This window comes from Dasypus novemcinctus, chromosome 16 (genome assembly GCF_030445035.2).
Source record: "Dasypus novemcinctus isolate mDasNov1 chromosome 16, mDasNov1.1.hap2, whole genome shotgun sequence".
In the NCBI taxonomy this organism is placed as follows: Eukaryota; Metazoa; Chordata; class Mammalia; order Cingulata; family Dasypodidae; genus Dasypus; species Dasypus novemcinctus.
Window position 1 is genome coordinate 51,059,411 of NC_080688.1, and position 22,537 is coordinate 51,081,947.

At 40.3% G+C, this 22,537-nt stretch overlaps 1 protein-coding gene and 1 non-coding gene across 2 annotated transcripts in view; both read left to right on the forward strand.

The window, feature by feature from the left end:
* Nucleotides 1–18,921, forward strand: part of ZNF397 (zinc finger protein 397) — a 69,544-nt gene extending 50,623 nt beyond the window's left edge. The window contains exon 6 of the mRNA XM_071208640.1: nucleotides 16,224–18,921. Within this exon, the coding sequence (XP_071064741.1) occupies nucleotides 16,224–17,948 (1,725 nt within the window). The 3' untranslated portion in view covers nucleotides 17,949–18,921. The remainder of the gene's footprint in view (nucleotides 1–16,223) is intronic.
* A 913-nt stretch (nucleotides 18,922–19,834) lies between these two features.
* On the forward strand, nucleotides 19,835–19,998 carry LOC111765598 (U1 spliceosomal RNA). The gene has a single exon (XR_002797895.1). It is a non-coding gene; the product is annotated as a U1 spliceosomal RNA (small nuclear RNA).
* Nucleotides 19,999–22,537: the final 2,539 nt, after the last annotated feature.

Genomic DNA, 22,537 nt, shown 5'->3' on the forward strand with positions numbered 1-22,537 from the left:
CAAGATGGATCATAGATGTAAGTGTATCACCTAAAATTCTAAAACTTCTAGAAGATTGAAAAAAATATGGAAAAATCTTGATGTCATTAGGTTGGGCAAAGATTTCTTATATACGACACTGAAAGCATGATCCATAAAAGAACCAATTGATAAACTATACTTCATTAAAATTTAAAGTTTCTGCTTCTCAAAAAAGACTTGTGACCAGAATAGGCAAAAGATGTATACAGATACTTCGCCAAGGAAGATATAAAGATGGCAAATAATACGTGATTAGAGAAATGCAAATTAAACCACATGAGATACTACTATACACCCAGTAGGATACCTAATATTAAGAAGACTAACCAGTGTTGGTGAGGCTGTGGAAGAACTCGAACTCTTACACATTACTGGTGGGAATTCCAAAGGTATAGTCATTCTGAAAAATGGTTTGGCAAATTTTTAAAACTTTAAACATAGACCTACCTTATGATTCAGCCATTCCATTCTTTAGCATTTACCCCAAGAAGACAGAAAGCATATGCCTTTACAGACTTGTACTGGAATGTTCATAGCAGCTTTATTTGTAATAATTAAAAACTGAAAACTATCCAAATGGCCATTAACTGGTGGATAGATAAACAAATTTTGGTATATACATGCAGTGGAATATTATTCAGAAAAAAAAAGTAATGTACTATTGACACAATAATAGTGATGAATCTCAAAATAAATGCTCAGTGAAAGAAGCCAGTCAAAAAAGAATAAATTCCTTATAGTTCTATTTAAATATATCTCTTGAAAATGTAAACTAAGCTATTGTAATGGAAAGCAGATCAGTGGTTGGGGAGCTGGGGGGGCATGGGTGGGATTACCAAGGGGCAGAAAGAAATTTTTGAGGGTGATTAATGTGTTCACCATCTTGTGGTGGTGGTTTTAAACTATATACTTCAGATATTTACTCTTCATTGTATGAGAAGTATACCTCAATAAAGTGTTATTTTTAAAGTGTTTACACTGGCTACTTGGAAAGGCTAGACCCAAACAAGTTCCCAGCTCCTTTCTTTTACAGGTAAATCAGGGCCTCATTCATATATATCTAAGATTGCATATATCCAAAGAGTCTTGGGGTGGGGCAGGAAGCCCTCTCCCTGTACCTCAACCTTAGCCATTCACCATTTTCTCAAATCTGTACCTATTCTCCCTTCATCTTAACCCAACTACACTGAAATCATGCCCCACTGCTGCCAGTCTTTCTCCCAACTTCCCTCCCTTATTTCTGAGAATATTACCACGGACACAGAAATAACCTTTCCTGTGTTGATGCCCTCCCCGCCCCCATTTCTGGTCCTTCTCATCCGATCCTTTAGGCACAATAAGAAGGGTTGTACTGGCAAGTAAAGCTTTTAGAAAAGAGACCTGTGCCCTTTCTTGATGGGAAAATAGATGAAAATCCAGCTTCCCAGCGATTCAGGAAATTACTTATTGAGCATCACTTATTTCTAGGGCAGTGTTTCTCAAAGTGCTGTCTCCACACCAGCAGTATCTGCATCACCCGAGGATCTGTGAGAAAGGTAAATTTTCGTTCTCCCAACCCAGATATACGGAATCAAAAAATCTGGGAGGAAGGAAGGGCAGCAATCTGTATTTTAACAACGCCTCCAGGGGATTCTGATGCACACTGCAGTTCTGAGGGAGAGGAGTGGGGTGGTCGGGGTGGTCGGGGCGGGGGGGGGGGGGGGGGACTGAGAGGACAAGAGGAAAGTAAGGATGCAAATCTGCGATTCTGATCGAGTTTGGCTAGTGATAATAGATTAGTAATGAAAATGTCATTATGTAGTCAGAAAACCTGCCAAGTGAGCTTCACCGAAATATTATGGATTCTGATGTTCACCTCAGGAATCGGCAGATAAGGATCAGGATTTGTTGCTGGCCAAGCGAGCCCCTCACTGCTGCTCTTTTGGGGGTACCTACGCGGGTGCCTAAGGGTTAATTCCCGCCGCCGCCGCTACTGCCACCGCCACAACCCCAGTTTCGCTCTGCGCGTGTGCACTTGCTTGCAAGGTAACGAACCATAGAGCTAAGCAATCCTCCCAGATTCCTAGAGCAGACAAGACGTTGGCGGGCTTGCGGGCTGATAGGGTTAATACCGACCGTGAGAACTCCGTGAAGTGCGGGTGTTGTCAGTTTAAGGAAGGCTGGGGAGCTCGGAGTAGTCGCACCTCTAGAGGCGCTTGGAAGCTGGTTGCGCTTTCTTGTGCTGCTGGAGTCAAGGCCCCCGGGGTAGCTGTTGGGCGCGGCCCCTGGGCCCGGCTACCTTGTCGGTCCTTGGCCTAGTGCTCATTTGGTGTCTGGTCAGCCCTAGCTAGGCCGGGAGCTCAACCGAATGTACATTAGAAGCTGTGGGGGGCGGGTGGAATCAGGAAGTGTGGATGAACACGCGGATCAGCCGACCGCAACGGAAAGAGCAGCATGCATTTGTGAGTGTTGGAAGAAGGAGGAAAAGAAGTCATGGTGATCAATCGCTAATTGCATTTTTGTATAGGGAGGGCAGCTAATAGCGTAGTGTTAACCGCTAGGACAGAATCCTTTTCCCTGCGTTATCTTTCCATGCATTATCTTTTTCATTTATACCGTTATTTTGGTGGTATTAACTCCTAATTATGTTTGAAGATCTCTAGACTCGGAATGGAGTACATGTGTCAAAGAGAAGGGGATTGCCTGACTCCTGGATAGTAGGGGAGAAACTTAATACATTCTGAGAGAAAGGCACTTGGAAATGAAATGAGATTTTATTTTCTCCTTCCCTTCTTTTATATTTGGAGGTGTAGTCTCAGAAAGTGCATCTCCCGTCTCAATGATTCTCTTCGGAGCCCAGTGGTCCCCAGTTGCCTCCAGGTCTCAGACCCCCACGTCGACAAGAAAAGCTCACGGAGGAAATGGTAAATCTTGAGTTGCTCCTTGAGGTATCAAGTGTCCAGTTGCAGCCCATGGAGATCCAGTTCCATTATGAATCAGGGGAATACCACCTTCCATCAGGTGAGAAGTACTGTGTTTTATCTTTTTTTAGTGGTTTCAGGTGCGGTTGTTTCCCATACTTGTTATGCCAGTGTGTTCAAGTCCTGTTTTTTATTGCACATACCCTCTCTATTATTAGCCAGTATCATCTCTTTGGTGCTCCAAGCATAGTCATTCGGCTTTATTGTGAATTCTGGCAACCATATTCTCACAGTGTTCTCTCCTCCTCTTTTAAGACCCCAAAGTCATCATTTTTTTTCCACTATAATCACCTTATTACCAATCTGTCAGTGTTTGGTATTTCACCTTAAAAATCATTTTAAGTCATCTTTCACAACTACTGTAGTGGCATAATTAAAACTTTTGGAGTCTGATAATCTGGATTCATATACTAGCTTTATCACTGCTATAATATATGTGACCTTGAGCAACATATTTTTTTGTGGTTGTTTCTTCCCTTGTAAACTGTGCATAATAATTCATACCTTGGATGTTATTTTGAGGATTTTGTCAATTATATATTACTCCATAACAGACTACCCCAAAACTTAGTGATCTAAATCAAAGGCATTTATTTAATTTATTTTTATCTTTTTTTAAAGTTAATAGATCACACAAAACATTACGTTAAAAAACGTAAGAGGTTCCCATATGCCCCACTCCCCACCCCCCCACCCCCATCAATTTTAATTGTATTTTTTGAAGATACATAGATTACAAAATGTTACATTCAAAAAATATAAGAGTTTCCCATATAACCGCCACCCCCCTCGCCCCACTCCTCCCACATCAACAACCTCTTTCATTATTGTGGCACATTCATTGCATTTGATGCATACATTTTGGAGCACTACTGTATCACATGGATAATAGTTTACATTGTAGTTTACACTCTCCCCCAGTACATTCAGTGGGTTAGGGCAGGATATATAATGTTCTGCATCTGTCCCTGCAATATCATTCAGTACAACTCCAAGTCCCAAAATGCCCCCACATCACATCTCTTCTTCCCTCTCCCTGCCCTCAGCACTCCACTGCCTTCATCCTGTGGACCCTGGGGTGATGTCCACTCCACCTCTATATTGAGAGGGGGCTTAGATCCCACATGGATGATGAATGCGATTCTACTGCTTGGAGTTGTAGGCACTCCTGATTTAAATCAAAGGCATTTTTAAACCATTTTATTTTCTCATTATTCTGTAGGTTATCAACATGGCTGGGTTCAGCTGGACAGTAGTTTTTCCTCCTGGCCATGATTGGGATCACTAATGCATTCATCTAGAGACTTTATTAGCGCCGGAGTCTAAGGTGCTCTCAGTCACATGTCTGGCATTGGGCTGGACTCACCTGTCTCCAGCAGACTGGCCCGGACTTTTTCATAGGGTAACTAGGTTTCAAAACCAGAGAGAGGGTAAACCCTTCAAGTCATAAGCACATTTCAAGCTTTTGCTTGTGTTACATTTGCAAATATCCCATTGACTGAAGCCATTAATTAGTCCCACAGGTGGTGTAGGACTACTCAAGTTTATGAATACCGGAGGTAGGATTCACTGGGGACCATTACTAAAATAACAGCACAAAAACTCAGTGAAATCCTCTAAGTAAAGCTCTGAGCACACACCTGGCTTGTAGTAAATTCCTTATAAATATTAGCCACTATTACTTTAAGGTAATTCTGATCCTGACTGTTTAGATGTTCCGCAGGGTCTTATTTCTTTGGTTTTGGTCCTCCCATTGCTGTTGTTTTGCCTGGGAAATTTACCTTCCATTGTTTCTTTCGCTCTAGATTTTCTACCTCTTTTTAGCCTTGGAGGATCTTATTATTTATTTTATGTTGTATTTTATTTTATTTATTTCTCCTAAATTTAGAATTTGTCCTTCCTTAAGAGTGTTGGAAAGAAAGCTGCACCTGTAAGAGAACAAAAGCTCACCCGATTGTGGAGGAGAAAAGAATTTTATTAATGATCTTGCAGTAACAGGCTTGTGACCTGGACAAAATGGCCGAAGCGCCAAACAGCAAGAAACACTGACATTTACACCCTAAACATAACACAGGGCCCTCCTCTGTTCCCCATTGATTGTGTACTTCAGGGGTTAGTCTATTTGAGAGATCTAACTAACTTATATGGTTCCACTCTGAGTCACCCACTCCTGCTTTCCCTACGTTCCCGCAGGCTGAATGGTCTCCGTGCTACTTGCAGTCCTTGAGCCACTTTTCAAATTTGGTGCTGCTTTCACTATTGGCCCTGCCCTCACTTTTGCCCTATCCTCACTTTTGCCCTGCCCTCACCTCTCATTACTGGCCCCCCTTGATTTGGCCCCGCCCTTACTTTGGCGCCATTTTTCAAATTCTTGGCACCAAAGCCTCTAGAACCCCTTTCACTCCATCCTCCAACTTTAGAACCCGCTCTGGCTTCACCTTTATGTGAAAATTAAACTTAACCCTTTCCTTACAAATCTCCCCTCTTTCTTTTAGACTCTAAATTTTTAGTTTTTACAATTTAGTTTCTCAAATCTACTAAGAGCTTTCTCACATTTTTCATCAAAGAGATCTTCTTTGATGAAAGGGGTACAAGTTGTTTTAAGGGGGTACAAGTTGTTTTGCTTTTACTGTATGGGCATCTGTTTGGTTAGGTCCATTTCAGTGAGTTTTTGAGCTAACTCTCGGGCACATGGCATAATGCAACATCCAACTGCTGTGAGTAACCCAGCCATGGTGATAAGGGAAGTCAGGACAGTGTCACTCCTTTCTATTTTCCAAACCAGCTCTCTAACCATCCTGTGAGTAGGTTGTCAATGCCAGAATTTTCTGCTAGCTTTTCAGATAAGGCTATTAAGCCTTGCAGGGCTTTGGTGATAGTCCTGTCTGGGGCTATATTATTGGGGTGAAGGTACAGCAACTACCTCCAATCATAATACAGACGCCTCCTTTTTCTGCTAGCATCATGACTATGGCTATCCTATTTTCCCATGTCATTCATCTAGTAGCATCCAACTGTTCTGCTGTTCCTGTAATTGCATCCCTAGTGTAACTGATAAATCTTTGTTGATTATAATATATATAGTTAATGCAATCCACATTTTTGGTAATGGTGATCCACCAGAGCAAGAATAACTCAAATCCTGCAGCTATCTGATTTCTAGCTTTAAGTTCATTTGTGACTCCCCAGGGTACTCCTATACTATCTAGATAAATTCTGTCATCAAAGGAACCAGATAAACTTTTTTTCTTTCTCTTTCCTTGGTTTTATGTTTCTTCCTCTTTTTTAAATACCAGGGTAAATTGGATGGCCAGTTGAACCAGAGCACAGGTTCCTCCCCACTTCTCAGGTAACACCAGTTGGAGGATGCCCTTTCTGCACTACCACCAAAGCTCTGCTTGGGGTATGGCCAAACTAGAAAAATTGCCAGTACTGTCCTTACATTCCATACTTGTGTACACAAGGCCATGGTCCCAAGGTCCTGGAGCCTGTTTCCCCATCTAGAGAGACAGGCAGAGTGACTTCCTAGACCAAGGCAGGAAGCTGGTATGGCTTTTATGTTTCCCTTTTTGACAGGAAGGAACAACTTATTACAATTTTCATGAGTAGCATTCTGGAAGAGGAGCACCGTGCACTTATTCTCCCTTTTAGTCTCTTTCATACTTAATGGAAAGGGTTCAATATAAGCAGTGGGCCGGCCTGTTGCATAGGCGTAACAGTTGCTTTTCTTCAGACTCTGGACCATATATTTGACCCATTCTACCCAGGCATTTGCATCTCCATATCCTGTCTCTGTTTCTATGGTCTGCTTTAAATCTTCTGCCTTAAGTATCCTGACTGCTTTGGGATCATTCTGCATTGGGGAACTGGCCTTTGGTGGGTTTTGCCTTGGCATCTCTGAAGGGTTAGCTGGAGGGGATGTTGTTGACATCATATCCACAGGGGGAGGAAGGACTCAAATACGGAAACTTCCCAGAGGATCTTCCCCTGTAACGTCCATCCCCATCCCATAGACTCTGTCAGGGGAAGAATACCTATTGTTATTGCTGAATTTGTCTGCCTTTCTAATGGTTTTTACCACCAGGTTACACTGGAGGTTTTTGCAGTTTGGTAGGTTATTACCTTTATAAAAGGCTATCTTGTCCTCTAATGGTTTCAAGTGAGTATGGCCTCCTCTGTCCCTAGCAGTCCACCCCTTGTACTCTGTAGTCCACCACACAAGCCTCCAGTTGAGACAGGGGGAAGGTTGAGATAACCTCTCGGTGACTCTGGGCATTGATATTTATTTTGCCCACTCAGCTGCCACTCCTGTCCTAAATCTCCATACCTTATCACTCAGTAGGCGTCAAACTGCACAGTCTGAGACTCGAGGCCTTTGGTTATATTTACTATCAATTTAATGGGGCTTGTCCCGACCTGAATCTGAAATATCAAGGTATAATTATTCTCATTTTCAGAAACTTTTAAGTCCTTCATCTGCTTAGTCTCTTGAGGCACTAGACAAGGTGGATACATATAATAGCCTTCCCTCTAAGAGGAGGGATATCTTCCTGCAAAATTCACTGATCTAGAGTCCGACCAGTCCCTCACCCTTTCTGATGTGCCCTCCCAACTATTGCCTTCTCAGAGTCATCTGTAAGGGATCTGAAGTTGGAGTTATTTCCCAGGACTCAGATGGTGTTGTTGGGTACTTATCGTCCCGTTTGGGTACTGGTCCTTTTACTTAGACCAGTAGTGGGTCCAGCCTTTTCCTGCTGTCTGAACTGCAATTTCAGTTGTCAACAAAATTTGATAGGATCCTTTTCAGGTTGGCTGAAGTTTGGACTCCTTCCTTGACTGGATTAAGTCCCAGCTGCCAGGAAGTGGACTTGGCTCAATGGATAGGGTGTCCACCTATCCTGTCAGATGATCTATAATAACCAGAACATATTTTAGCTGACCCATTGGGGACATTTTAGTGTAATCAGCCTGAATACTCTGGAATGGCCTGAGGCCTGGCTCTCTTCCCCCTTGTTCTTGCTTCCTTAAGACTTTCTTATTGACCTTCTGGCAAATTATATGTCATTCACTTATTTGTTTAACTACAGTACATGCATCCAAAATACGTAAGAACCTGGTCACACATGGCCTGTACCCTCCAATGACTCCCTTGACATAGGACTTCTGATACCTCTCATCACTTGTTTATTCAACACTTGCCTGCTATTGGGAGAAGCCACCTCCCTTGATCATCTAGGGTTGCTTCTAACTGCTCCAGCTCTTTCACTTCCTTTTCAGACAATGTGGAGACCCCAAACTCTTCTGGAATGGAGGATATCAGGATCATCAACTTCAAAGGGGAACTAAGGGAAGCTTTCTAGCTTTTTCATCTGCTAACCTATTGCCCTTTGCTTCAAACCTATAACCTTTCTGGTGTCCATTTACATGCACCACTGATATTTCCCTGGGTAAGAGTAGATTGGCCAATAATTGTTTTATTAATTCCCTGTGGACTAGCCCTTTCCCTTTGCTGATAATCAATCCCTTCTCTTCCCAAATTTTTCCAAAGGTGTGAACTACTCCAAAGGCATACATAGTCAGTGTAGACTGTACCATCTTTGTCCTCTAATAATTTGAGGGCTTGATTTAATGCATACAGTTCACAAATTTGAACTGATCAGTCATTGGGCAGTTGGCCAGCTTCTTTCATGTCACAAGTTAATCCATCTACAACTGAATAACCATTGTGCCTCCTTCCTTCTAGGACCCTGAAGGACCTGCCTATGAATAATTTTTCCTCTGAGTGCAGGGGTCGGTCCCCTAGTTTGGACTGGACTTCGATCTGATACTTAGGTCTAAAGACTCATGCTCAGGAGCCTCCATTTGGTCAGATCCCTTCCAAAGAAGGAGGCTGGGTTTAGGCTATGGTCTGTTGTCAATACCAAGTTATTTTTTTCCATTAGGATAGCCTCATATTTCAGAATTTGGGAATCAGTCGGCCAAATTCCCGCTTTCTGAGATGAAATAGTTCTGACCTGATGAGGATTGCTAACAACTAAGGCTCCTCTGACAGTCAGCTTTCTGCTCTCTTCTACCAGGAGAGCAGTTTCTGCCACAGCTTGAATGTATCCAGGCCATACCCTGGGACAGGATCCAGGATTTTGGAAAGGAAGGCTATAGGTTTCCATTGACCTCCCCAGATTTGGGTCAGAACCCCCAAGGTTGTCCCTTTATCTATTGTAAGAAACAGGTGGAAAGGCTTCTCAAGGGAAGGGAGGGCTAGAACAGGGCCTGCACCAGTGCCCATTTAAGCCCCTCTAAAGCTTGTATCTCCCCCTGAGAGCTTACATCTTCATTCTTAATGGGGGTGCTGAAGGACAATCGTCATTCTTTTGTAACTGCTTCCCACTGGTTAGGGGTCATAGGCCTTATCTGACAAGGTGTAAAACCCTCCTGCTATTCTATCATGGTTGGAGGAAGATGACTGTCACCCTGGGTGAAACTGGATGAAATCTCTATATGGCTAACAGGATGGAAGAAATAAACTTAATTAGAATTTTGAGGATACAGGGTTTCATTGAAAGGATACTAGACCACAAATATAGAAAAGGTCAGGTGCGTACAGGCTGCATCTTCTCAAAGTGGATGGGTTTATTTTGCAGGTTTTCATCAGAAATTGGTTTCCAGGTCCTAGGTGAGGAAAGGTTACCCATAGACTATCTTGAAGGGGTTAAGCTGAAGTGGATCCCAGCCCCCTTGTTTACTGTTTCCTTCCTGATGGGAAATGCTTAACCCTGGCAGGATTGCATGTGGGTTTGCCAATCCTCCCCATGATATGAGTGGGACAGATTTTAGAATAAGGGCTAGGAAGAAGACTTGTATTAAACATGTTCATTAACTACATAGAAAACAAAGTTTATCAGGACCTTTTAACATGTTCAATATCCCTCTCCTTATGATCTAGAAAAGATATCACCATAATTGCCAAGCATATATCTAGAATAGGAGAGATATAGGTACAGTATTTAATACCATTCAATGCTCTTAACAAATGCATAAGTTGCAATTAATGGATCTAAGCTCCAGGTTTGCAATACCATACAAGTTGTCTGTACATGGGAGCTAGCCATCATGCCAATTATGTTTAAGTTCTACTTACAGCACTCTGCTAATCACAGCTCCACTTAGCATGTCTTTCACACAGCCAGCATGCTGCAGCACCCTTGACCTTAGAGAGAAGCTAGGAAGGTAGACTCCAGTATTCCACCAGCCTTGTGCATAGTGCCCTTCAGCACCACAGAGCTTTTTACTTCTACATCTTCACCACGATCACATTAACAAGTATTTTACTTCAGCAATACAGTGCCCAATGGAATCATGATTATCTTCCTTTACCACCACTTTAATATGCAGATTGAGGTGGCCTCTGACAGTTTTTCCTATTATGAAGCTACTTTTTGTTATTAAAATCAATTCAGTTTCTGTTTAATAATGACTTACTGGAATTAACCATTCAAATATGTTGATTTAAACATTGCTTCTACAAACTTCTTATAACTATCCATAACCACATAGGCAATAGCTGCTTCATCTCAAGACAAATCCCACCTTCAAAAAGCACATTCCCTTACTTAATGCTACCTTCTACAATACCTTCCACAACTTGCCATATGCATTCAAGTTTTGTTCTACATACTTCCATTCCGATTTTATGAAAAACAGCTATCGTCTCTTAGGAAAAAATACATTCCTTTAAACAAACTCACCAAAGTTTAGTCAGCACTCCCACACACCTTTTACATCTTTCTATATCTACTTAAGTCTCATATCCCTCATTATGTTCTGTGAAAAAAGAATAAACTGTTCATTCAATTTAGGCATTTCAAAGATTTCCATACTTTATTTATTAATATAAGTTCTTTTTTTGATTTTTAGCCATTTGAATAGAGCTTTTTTAGGAATTTTCATTGTCAATTTAATATTACCACCAGGAGGTATTAAAACATACACTGAACAAACAGAAAAACACAAAAAATTATGAAAGCAAGGTCAGCACGGAGCCAATCCTCATCTGCCCCATATTTTAGCCAGAATACGTTGGGTGGTCATTTCCTTTCCCTTGGTCTGATCGTTGTCAGTCCAGTGTTCCAACATCCTCCCTAATGGACTATCGGGGGGAATATCCCTGGGGGATCTTACAGATACCCCCTCCCTGATTAACCAGCTGCCTCTCTTCCCCATTCTGAGTCTACTCTGGATTTCTTTCAAGCCCAGGCTCATCAGAATTTCCCCACCACCACCAAGGCAATCCTTAATAGTCCCTTTTACCTTGGCCCATGCACAGCTTACCTGGTCACTGAGAGGCAGATTTTCCCTTCCCCTTTTCTCATCCACAATTGGCAGATCTGAACATAAAGTTTCGGGTCCTTCCAGTTGTCAAAGGCAGGGCCCCAGTGGCGGAGTCCAAGACCACTTAATCAGTGGGGTGCACCTTCCGCTCATCTGCCTTGGGGGTCCCCCTCTGAAGCTTAGGATCCTGGACAAGTCCCCAGAGTTGTTAAAAAGAAAGCTGCACCTGTAAGAGAGCAAAAGCTCACCCAATTGTGGGAGAGAAATAATTTTTTTAACATTCTTGCAAGAATGGGAGCATGACCAGGACAAAATGGCCAAAGTGACAAACAGCAAGAAACACTGACATTTATACCCTAAACCTAACACACAGGCCCCTACCCTGTTCCCCATTGATTGGGTACTTCAGGGGTTACAGCCTGAGAGATTTAAATAATTTATGCGGTTCCCGCTCTGAGTCTCCCACTCCCACATTCCCTACATTCCCACGGGCTGGGCAGACTCAGCGGCAGTTTTCAGTCCTTGAGCCACTTCTCAAATTCGGTGCTGCTTTCACTATTGGCCCTGCCCTCGCTTCTCACCCTGCCCTCGCTTCTCACCCTGCCCTCACTTCTCACCACTGGCGGCCCTCACTTTGGCCCCACCCTCACTTTGGCATCACTTTTCAAATTCTTGGCACCAAAGCCTCTAGAACCCCTTTCCCTCCCTCCCTCCAACTGCAGAGCGGGCTCTAGCTTCACTTTTATGTGAAAATTAAACTTAACCCTTTCCTTATAAGAGTTTATTTTGAAATATCAAGCTCTCATATTTCCTGAGAAACACTGCAGAGTTAGGTCTCCTCCTTGTAGTTTTACATAGGTTGATATACATATTGCATGTGTTTGTTTCTCTGGAAGTGTGTGTGAAATAACATTATTATAGAGTAATACAAATAGATCAAAGGGCAATTATAAAATATAAAAAAGCACAAAGCCAAAAATTTAAATAACCTACAACCCCACCATCTAGAGATGCTAACAGTAATGTATCTTTCTAATCATTTAAGTAACTAGCAAATATTTATTATTGATAAGTATTAATAAGAATAGCTTATCATTAACCATATTGAGGTTTACTGCTTGGGATATAGCAGTGAACAGAACAAAGCCTTTGCCCTCAGTGAGCTTATATTTTAGTGGGAGGAACAAAAAATCAATATACATTTGAATATCAGGTAGTGGTGAGTTATAAAGAAAGTAAACCACAATGTATCAATGTTCCAGCAGGAAACAGGTGCCTCCTTCAAATGGCATAATTGAAACTTTCATGAAGAGTATGGACAGGATTATAGAAATCATCAAGGGATAGAAAACGATCCTGGAGCAAGCAACAATGGGGAACAGTTACTACCTTTAGACTTTAAGTGACAAGGTGAGCCTAAATTACCAGACCCTGGAGAGAATAGCTATGAGATAGGGCCACCCAATAGCTGCTGCAGGAAACAAAATTACTTCCAACTCCTGGCCCAGTAATATGGGAGCTAGGATGGTAAAAATATTGACCTCACTCTCCTTTAGGGTAACCATTTCATCCTAGTTTGCCCAGGATTTTCTCAGGTTTAGCACTGAAGTTCCCACATTCTGAGAATCTCCTCAGTCTCAAGAAAACAAGGATTTTTGGTCATCCTCTGATTCCTTTCCCACTTCAGGCCAGTGTCTCCTCTTGGCCAAACCTAGCTGCAGGCTAGAGGACTTGGAACCCCGATGACATCATCCATAAATATCAGCCTCCTGGGGCACCGTAAATAATTCAGCACAGTCTGCCTCTTTTATCCTACAACATCCATTCTTATCCTTTGTATGGATTGTTTTGTTCCCAACTTAGGGAAAAAAATTAAGTCCCTTAAGCTACCATCTCGTTAGGGGTTGATGTATATAATTCTCACCTGAAACTAGAACTTAACTATCACCAGTGCTTTTTAAAAAAAATTGTTTAATTAAAATTTAAAAAAAATTTTCTCTGCCCTTCCCTGCCCTTCCCCGCCCCCCAGTTGTCTGCTCTTTCTGTCCATTCCCTGTGTGTTCTTCTGTGTCCACTTGTATTCCTGTCAGCGGCACCGGGAATCTATGTCTCTTTTTGTTGCATCATCTTGCTGCGTCAGCTCTCCCATGTGTGCAGGGCCACTCCTAGGCAGGCTGCACTTTTTTTGTGCTGGGTGGCCCTCCTTGCAAGATGCATTCCTTGCGCATGGGGCTTCCCTACGCAGGGGATACTCCTGCATGGCATGGCACTCCTTGCATGCATCAGCACTGCGCGTGGGCCAGCTCACCACACAGGTCAGGAGGGCCTGGGTTTGAACCCTGGACTTCCCATGCGGTAGGCGGATGCTCAGTTGAGCCAAATCCACTTCCCCCATCACTGCTTTTTGTATAAAGTAATGAGGGAATGAGAAGAAAGACATAGTTACTATAAAACATAACTGCTTTGGTTTTTGCTGTTCACAAGGCTAAGCTGATAATTATAACTACTTTTTTCAATCTCTCATTTGATAGTCCCCTTACCCTCTGCCAGCATCTTGGCTGCTCAGAATTCTTCACCTGGCTTACAACCTAAACCTTTCCTGTTTGATTTGAGTCTTTAATGATCCCTTTCTTTCAGGTTTCTTCAATGTTCTAATGACTGAGCCTATTGGACATGAAAGTACAAGGAGGCACTCCACTGAAACCCCTGGGTTCTGGGCATATTCTTCCTTGCACTCTTTATATAGCAGCAACCACATTCCCTTTTGGTAACTGGGATCAAACATCCTGGCCAATATAGTGCCATCCTTCTCTGACTGTTGATTTAACAGCAAATGGATTACTAGGTATATAGTGAAAGAAGCCATTCTCATTCCTCCACCTTTGGATCCTGGACCCATGTATTCTGGCCATGGGGAAAACTACATTGTTTTTGATCTCTGGCTTAAGGCATATACTTCATCCTGTAGGACAGCACCCCAAATTTAGTCTTGTTGCCTGGCTGGCGCCATACTGAGCCTTCAGCAGGTCATTCCACCATTATCTCAGTCCATTTGCTTCTGGATGATGGTCATGTGGTAAGACCCATGAATTACATGTGTGTGTGAACCCATTACTATATTTTTCTATAAAATGAATTTTTTTGTAGGCAATATTATGTAGAATACCATAGTCATAAATATAGAATTAAGTCAGTGAAAAGTGATGGCATAACAATTGCAATAAGGGAAGATTCATCCAATTGAGGAACATTTCTATAGTGGATATCCTTTGGCAAGGATTCACGTGGGATACAAATATATTCATATTCTTTACCCGTTCCAGAATGGGAATGTATATGTTACTAGAATAAAAATTATTTAAAAACAAATAAGACTGTATAACACAAATAGCAACCCTCTTGTAAATGATGGACAGTAGTTAATTGTACGATTTTTAAAATGTTCTTTCATGAATTGTAATAAATGTCCCACACTAATACAAGGTATCAGTAATAGGGTGGCATATAGGAACTCTGTATTTTATACATGAATTTTTTGGTAAACCTACAATTTCTCTAAAAAAAAAAAATATATATATATATATATATATATATATATATATATATGTTTATGGGAGTTGTAGCAGTTTGATATGGTTATGAATTCCAAAACTAGGAAGAATCAACATGTAATGGATCACATTAATCATTTAGAGAAGTTGCTCACCAGCAATGTTCTGTACATGTTTGTCACAAGATATCTGGAAATAATGAAACCTAATCTCAGTGACTAGAACATTTTGATTATATTAGAAACTAACATATACAATGTAAGCAGTGTGAGAGTCCAGACAAAGGAAAAGTAGGCATGGTATTGGAAGTCTGTAGCAGTCAAGAATGCTACATGGAACCTCTTATAAGTTTCCATAAGAGAACCATTGTGGAGTAAGGTCATGCATTCTGTCAACAATGATTCTTAATAAGTAAAGCAGATCCTGGTTTGCTACTGGACCTTAAGAGAGACTGAATGACCACAGAGCACAAACGAGTGTACATCACAAACTGCCCATTGTGTACTTGTTATTTGATCCACTAAATAGTAAAACTAGACATACAAAGCAGCATTTCATTGTAAAACCAAGCCTAGAAGAGTAAATTCAATGTGCAAGTTAACTCAGATTCCCACAGTACCTGTTCCTACTACTTCACCACTTCTTCAGTCTACACTCATGGCCTCATGGGAACTAGTTTATAGAACTGGTTATAGATGACCTGCCCAGTGCTTGGGTGCTAGCCAAAAGTGACAAAGCACACATTACACCACCAGGAGGAGGGCCTCAAACACACTGGCAAAGGTAAATCTTCACTGTGGGCAGAATTTTGGGTGCACATCTGGTTGTTCTCTTTTCGTGGAAGGCAAGATAGTCTTAAGTTACGAATCTACATTGATTCATAGGTAATGATTAATGGGTTATCTGATTAGCTAAGTAACATATACAACCTAAAATTTGCCCTTTTAACCACATTCGCATATATAATTCAATGTTAATTACTTTCACAATGTTATGCTACCACATGATGATATTTTATAGGTAGACCCTGATCTGTTTCATCTGAAACTTTTTCATGATATGGAGGACGTATTCCATTTGGATTTTGTTTGTTGTTCTAGATGGTGAGACTAAGACTAAGATTGGAGAGCCACCTTCAAATGAGGAACTTACAGCAAAAATTGATCCATTGACTGAAGGGTCTGACAACCCCAAAGATGATGTTCTCCAGTATTCTGAGTACAGAGAATTCTGTGGTTTGGGGAATAAGTTAAATGAAAAGGATCAGAGGCTTTTTAAAAGAAGACAACATAACTGTGATGAATGTGGACAAAGCTTTGCTTGGAGTGCTGGCCTTATTAGGCATCAAAGAAGCCACTGGAAGAAACCCTATGAATGTGATAAGTGTGGAAAGGCCTTTAGTGTGAGCTCGGCCCTGGTTCTGCATCAGAGAATCCATACTGGGGAGAAACCCTATCCTTGTAATTGGTGTATGAAAAGTTTCAGTCGGAGCTCAGACCTTATTAAACATCAAAGGGTCCACACTGGTGAAAAACCTTATAAATGTGATGAATGTGGAAAAGCCTTCAGTCAGAGCTCAGATCTTATTATACATCAGAGAATCCATACAGGAGAAAAACCCTATCAGTGTAATCATTGTAGTAAAAGTTTTAGCCAGCGCTCAGACCTCATTAAACATCAAAGAATTCATACTGGAGAAAAGCCTTATACATGTAATCAATGTAACAAACATTTTAGTCAGAGTTCTGATGTCATAAAACATCAAAGAATCCACACTGGTGAAAAACCTTATAAATGTGATGTGTGTGGAAAAGCCTTCAGTCAGAGCTCAGATCTTATTCTACATCAGAGAATTCACACTGGAGAGAAACCATACCCATGTAATCAGTGTAGCAAAAGTTTTAGTCAGAACTCAGACCTTATTAAACATCGAAGAATCCACACTGGAGAGAAACCCTATAAATGTGATGAATGTGGAAAAGCTTTTAATCAGAGCTCGGTTCTTATTCTGCATCAAAGAATTCACACTGGAGAGAAACCCTATCCATGTAATCAGTGTAGCAAAACCTTCAGTAGGCTTTCAGATCTTATTAATCATCAACGAATTCACACTGGAGAGAAGCCTTACCCATGTAATCAATGCAGTAAAATGTTTAGTCGAAGATCAGATCTTGTTAAACATCATAGAATTCATACAGGTGAAAAACCTTATGCATGTGAGGAGTGTGGGAAAACCTTCAGTCAGAGCTCAAACCTTATCCTACATCAGAGAATCCACACTGGAGAAAAACCCTACCCATGTAGTGATTGTACTAAAAGTTTTAGTCGTCGTTCAGACCTTGTTAAGCATCAAAGAATACACACTGGAGAGAAACCTTATGCATGTAATCAGTGCAATAAAAGTTTTAGTCAAAGCTCAGATCTCACAAAACATCAGAGAGTACACTCTGGAGAAAAGCCTTATCACTGTGAGAATTGTGAGAAAGCCTTCAGTCAGAGTTCTGACCTTATTCTTCATCAGAGAATTCACACCAGAGAAAAGCCATATCCATGTACACAGTGCAGCAAAAGTTTCAGTCAGAATTCAGACCTTATCAAGCACCAGAGAATCCACACTGGGGAAAAACCATATAAATGTAATGAGTGTGGGAAGGCTTTCAGTCAATGCTCAGCTCTTATCCTACACCAGAGAATCCATACTGGCGAGAAGCCATATCCATGTGACCAATGTGGCAAAAGCTTTAGTCGGTGCTCTGATCTCATTAATCATCAAAAAATCCACACTGGTAAGAATCCATATAAATGTGATGTGTGTGGAAAAGCCTTCGGCACATGCATGGATCTTACTAAACATCTGAGAATCCATACTGGGGAAAAACACTATTGGTGTGTTCAGTGCAGCAGAAGTTTTAGCCAACATTCTGATCTTATTAATCATGAGAAAGTACATACTAAGGAAGACAATATTAATGTGATGAATATGGGAAAACCTTTAGTATATACTCCAACTTTATTTAGTACCAGAGACACCATGCTAGAAAAAAATCCCATGAATGCTATTGATGACTGTGAAAAAGATTTTAACTAATGTTGAACTTTGGTACTACTTTAAAACACACACACATTGGGGAGAAAATGTTAATTTTTACAAAAAAAGTTTAATTTGGAGCTCAGACATTACTGAAGAAAAATTTAGAGGAGTCCTTTAAATTTTGAGAAAACCTTCAGTGTGAATAAATTTTTTTCCTAAATGTTGATAAGCAGCAATAGAAAGAATTATCTTTGCAATAGTGTAAGAAATACTCTAGTCTTATTCAAATGAAATCCACAAGAGAATTTATGAGTGTAAGAAATGTGTAATGGTTAATGCAAAGCCTTATCAAATATCAGAAAAAATCAGTGTTGGGAGGTGTTCAGTCAACTCAGAAGGAAATGTATTAGTGTTACAAGTCAGACCTTTAGTGAGTCCAAATTACCTATTGCATATCAGAGAAGTTACATTAGCAAATATAGGAAAAACTTCAAATCCCATCCATATTTTAATTGACATTATCACATTTATCCCCTGGCAGTTGTAGAATCCAACCTTGTGCTAATGCTGGTTGTCTTTAAATTCTGTGTGTGTGAACATGCTGTGTTACTCTGGTATTGAACTTAAATAGATGACTACAGGAGGCAACTTTTCTTAGAAGTTTGTTTTTTGTTTTGTTTTTGCCTAGTTTCGGTTTTCCTAGTGAATATGAATTTGTGCATGCCCTATTAATATTCACAGCAATTATGGATTTATTTCAGTCTCAGTATTGCAGCCGATGAACTCTAATGGTTTAAAATCACTCCTTCAACACTACCATTTAATGAATTACTGGCAGCATCTAAACATGTGAAACAGGATTTCAAAAGAAAAAAGACTTTTATAAAGCAGTGTTAAGATTTCTCTACTACTATGTTTATCTTGTCTTGTATAGTTTGAACAAAAATGGTAGCTAAGGTAAAACCCACATGATTAACTTGTATTTTATCTAAAAATAAAAAGACCTAGTGATCTTTTTCTCAAGTGGAAATTTATCAGTACTTTTGTTTTTGGATCTGACACACAGTGGCAATAGATTACATATATGCAAAATTTTCAACTGGAAATAGAAACAGGTTTAAAAAAATAAGTAAAACTCAAATAATTGCCTTTCTCGAGTGAACTATTTGTTAAGATTCTGATATTATCATTCACCTTGAATATCCCCTATGATCATCCAATTAGTGTTTCTGTTTAACAGACCTTGCTAAATTACTATTTGGCAGATGTATTTTTACAGTCTGTGAAATATACAAAGGTATACTGCAACTGCCCACAAAGTGTGTACTGTATATGATAGATGCATACAGAAAACACTTGGCTCAGTGTACTCATTATAAGCTGAAAGGAGGGCTCAATTCGGATTGGAAGGAAAAGTGAAAGTTTTATGGTACTCCCAAAATTTGAGTTCTGAAAGATGGGAGCAGGGACATAAAGGTTGGGAGGGAATAATCAATAAAGGCATGGAAGCAAGGGAGTGCAAGAAATGATTTGAAGTATTGTGTCTTGTCTCAAGCAACACAACAGACACAGAAACATAGTGTTAAAAATAATGAAATAGAAGTTAAACACAAGGTGGGAATGGAAGTGAGGCAGGAAAAAAGACTTAAAGGAGTATGATGCTAAACAAGAAGGCTCTGTAACTTTCTGGGCCTTAGTCTCATACATAAAACCAGAAAGTATTAGGTATGTTTGGACTAGATTTCATATTTCTGCATTTTGTTTTCAAGGTAATAAAAAGCCTTTGAAAAAAAATCTTTGAACCAGGGAATGACATAATCATCTTCCTGCTTTAAGAAGATTAAAAAAGGAAACAGCAGGAAGGAAAACAAAGTCTGAAGTGAATCATGAGGTCCAGAAGTAGATGAAATTAAAGGCAGGAATTCCATGCAAAACATGTTGATATACTTACCTGGCAGGGGAGACACCATGATCACGAAGGTGGTTTTCCCAGGGCGAGGCTGATCCATTGCACTGGGGATCTGCTGACCCCTGCGATTTCCCCAAATGAGGGAAACTCAACTGTATGGTTTGTGTTGGTGGGGGGTTGCATCCATGCTTTCCTCCCGAGTAAAAAAAAAATGTTGACATGATGATGGTTTGAGACGTGAACATGGAGAAAAGAAAGTACAACCAATTATTGTCAGTTCTTTGGGGAATTAAAAAAGGTAAAAGAAAGGGTGGTTTCTGAATCTAAAGTTTAGCTATCTCTCTTGAGAATAAATTTTAAGAACTCTTTGCTGCATTTCTGTCTAGTATACATAGTAAACTCAAATTCCTCAATTTTTATACATACCTCGTTATCTTCATCCTGAATTCCCTATTCTGGTGAATTGCACTACTAAGCACCTTGCCATCCAGATTACCCAATACCTGATTCCTCACCCCCAGTTTTTCCAATCAGGTTGCTCTTAGAAATGAGTTACAAAAGCAACATTATTTGTAGAAATTCAAACAATAGATTTATACAGTAAAAAGGGTAGTGCCAAGAATGGAGTTCGATATATTAGAAACCATAGAGGTGAGAAGGGATAAAATATTTAAAGTATTGAAAGAATAATATTCCACCAAGGACCTTGTGTTAGACAATGGTTTCTTAGACTACACCAAAAGCAGAAACAGCAAAAGAAAAAATAGATAAATGGAACTTCACTAAAAAAAAACTTGACAACCAGCAGAATAGGAGAAAATATTTGGAAACCGTATCTGATAGGGGTTTAATATCTAGAATATATAAAGAACTACAATTCAACAACAAATACAACCCAATTAAGAAATGGGCAAAGGACTTCAATAGACATTTCTCTCTTTTTTTTATTATGGTAACATATATATATATATATATATATATATATATATATATATACCATAAAATTTGTCTTTCTTACCATTTTTAAGTGTGCAATTCAGTGGCATTAATTCCTTTTATGGTGTCGTGCCACTGTCACTACTAGCCATGACCAAATTTTTTTCATCATCCCAAACAGAAACTGTATACATTAAGCAGTAATCTCCATACCTCTCCCTCCCCAGACCCAGGTAATGTTTTCTGTCTATGAATTTGCTTATTCTAGATAGTTCATGTAAGTGGAAGCATAAATGTCCTTTTGTGGCTTGATTCTTTCATTCAACATGATGTCTTCAGGATACATTAATGTTGCAGCATGTATCAGAACCTTATTCCTTTTTCTGGCTAAATAATATTCTATTGTATGTCTATATTACATTTTGTTTATCCATTCATCTGTTGATGGATACTTGGGTTGCTTCCCCCTCTAGCTATTGTGAATAATGCTGTTATGAACATTGGCATACAAGTATCTGAGTTCCTACTTTGAGATGTATATATGTCTAGGAGTATAATTGCTGATTCATTTTATAATTCCATATTTAGCTTTTTGAGGAACCGCCATACTGGTTTCCACAGTGTTTATGCCATTTTGCATTCCCACCAGCAATAGATGAGTGCCCTTGCATTTCTTTATAGTTATATTACCTAAGCTTACATTCTAGACCTACAGATTAATCTTGTCCTTTTGTTTTGTTTTGTTTTTCTTTTCCTAGCTGGTTATGTTACCATCTTTTTAGTGCATTGCTGCATGGGGGCTTATGCATATCTCCACAATGTGCAGGTCTGAGATGCCTTTTTCTTTTTTTTTTTTTTTTTTACCAGGAGGTACTGGGGATCAAACCTGAGTCCTCCATATGGTAAACAGGAGCTCAATTGCTTGAGCCACAGCTGCTTCCCTGCCCTTTTTGTAATATATAAAATTTAAAAGTTCTTTTGAATCTCATTCAATTTATAAGTTCCTCCCTCAGTTATTTTCTTTTTTAAAAATAATTTATTCTTTAAATAGGCCAACATCTGTGCAGTGTACCTATTTTTTCCTCCTTATTTCTACCCCTCCACCCTGCGTTGTCTGCTCTCTGTGTCCATTTGCTGTGTGTTCTTCTGTGTCTGTTGTATTCTCATTAGGCAGCTCCAGCACCCCATCCTGGGACCTTCCGGAGTGGGAGAGAGGTGAACCATGCTTTTGTTCCACCTCAGCTCCCTAGTTTGCTGCATCTCATATTTTCTCTGTCTCTTTCTCGTTGTGTCTTCTTGCTGCATCAGCTCTCCCTGTGGGCTGCACCACTCCCGGGTGGTCTGCCCTCCTGAGCAGGGCTGCACTCTATTCCCCAGGGGTCACTCCTTGCACAGGGAGCACCCCTGTGCGGGGTAACACTCCTTGCACAGCAGCACTCCACATGGTCCAGCTTGCCACACAGGCCAGGAGGCCCTGGGTATCAAACCCTGGACCTCCTATATGGCAGGTGGAAGCTCTATCCGTTAAGCAATATTCACTTCCCCATTTTCTTTTCTTTACATTTTATCTTTTGAAGAAGTGTGCCTTTTGACCTGAATAGTTTCTCACATGTGAATTTTGATGATTGCATATTCATATTGTGGTTCAAAATGTTCCTCTGTTCATTTGTATTTCCTGAACATTGGCAGCCAGATCTAGAGGCTTGATTATACTCAGTACTAATTCCTTTGGCAAGACTACATATAGTGTGATCTTTAACCAAGAAGAATATAATATTTGGTTGCTACTCAGTGCCTAGCT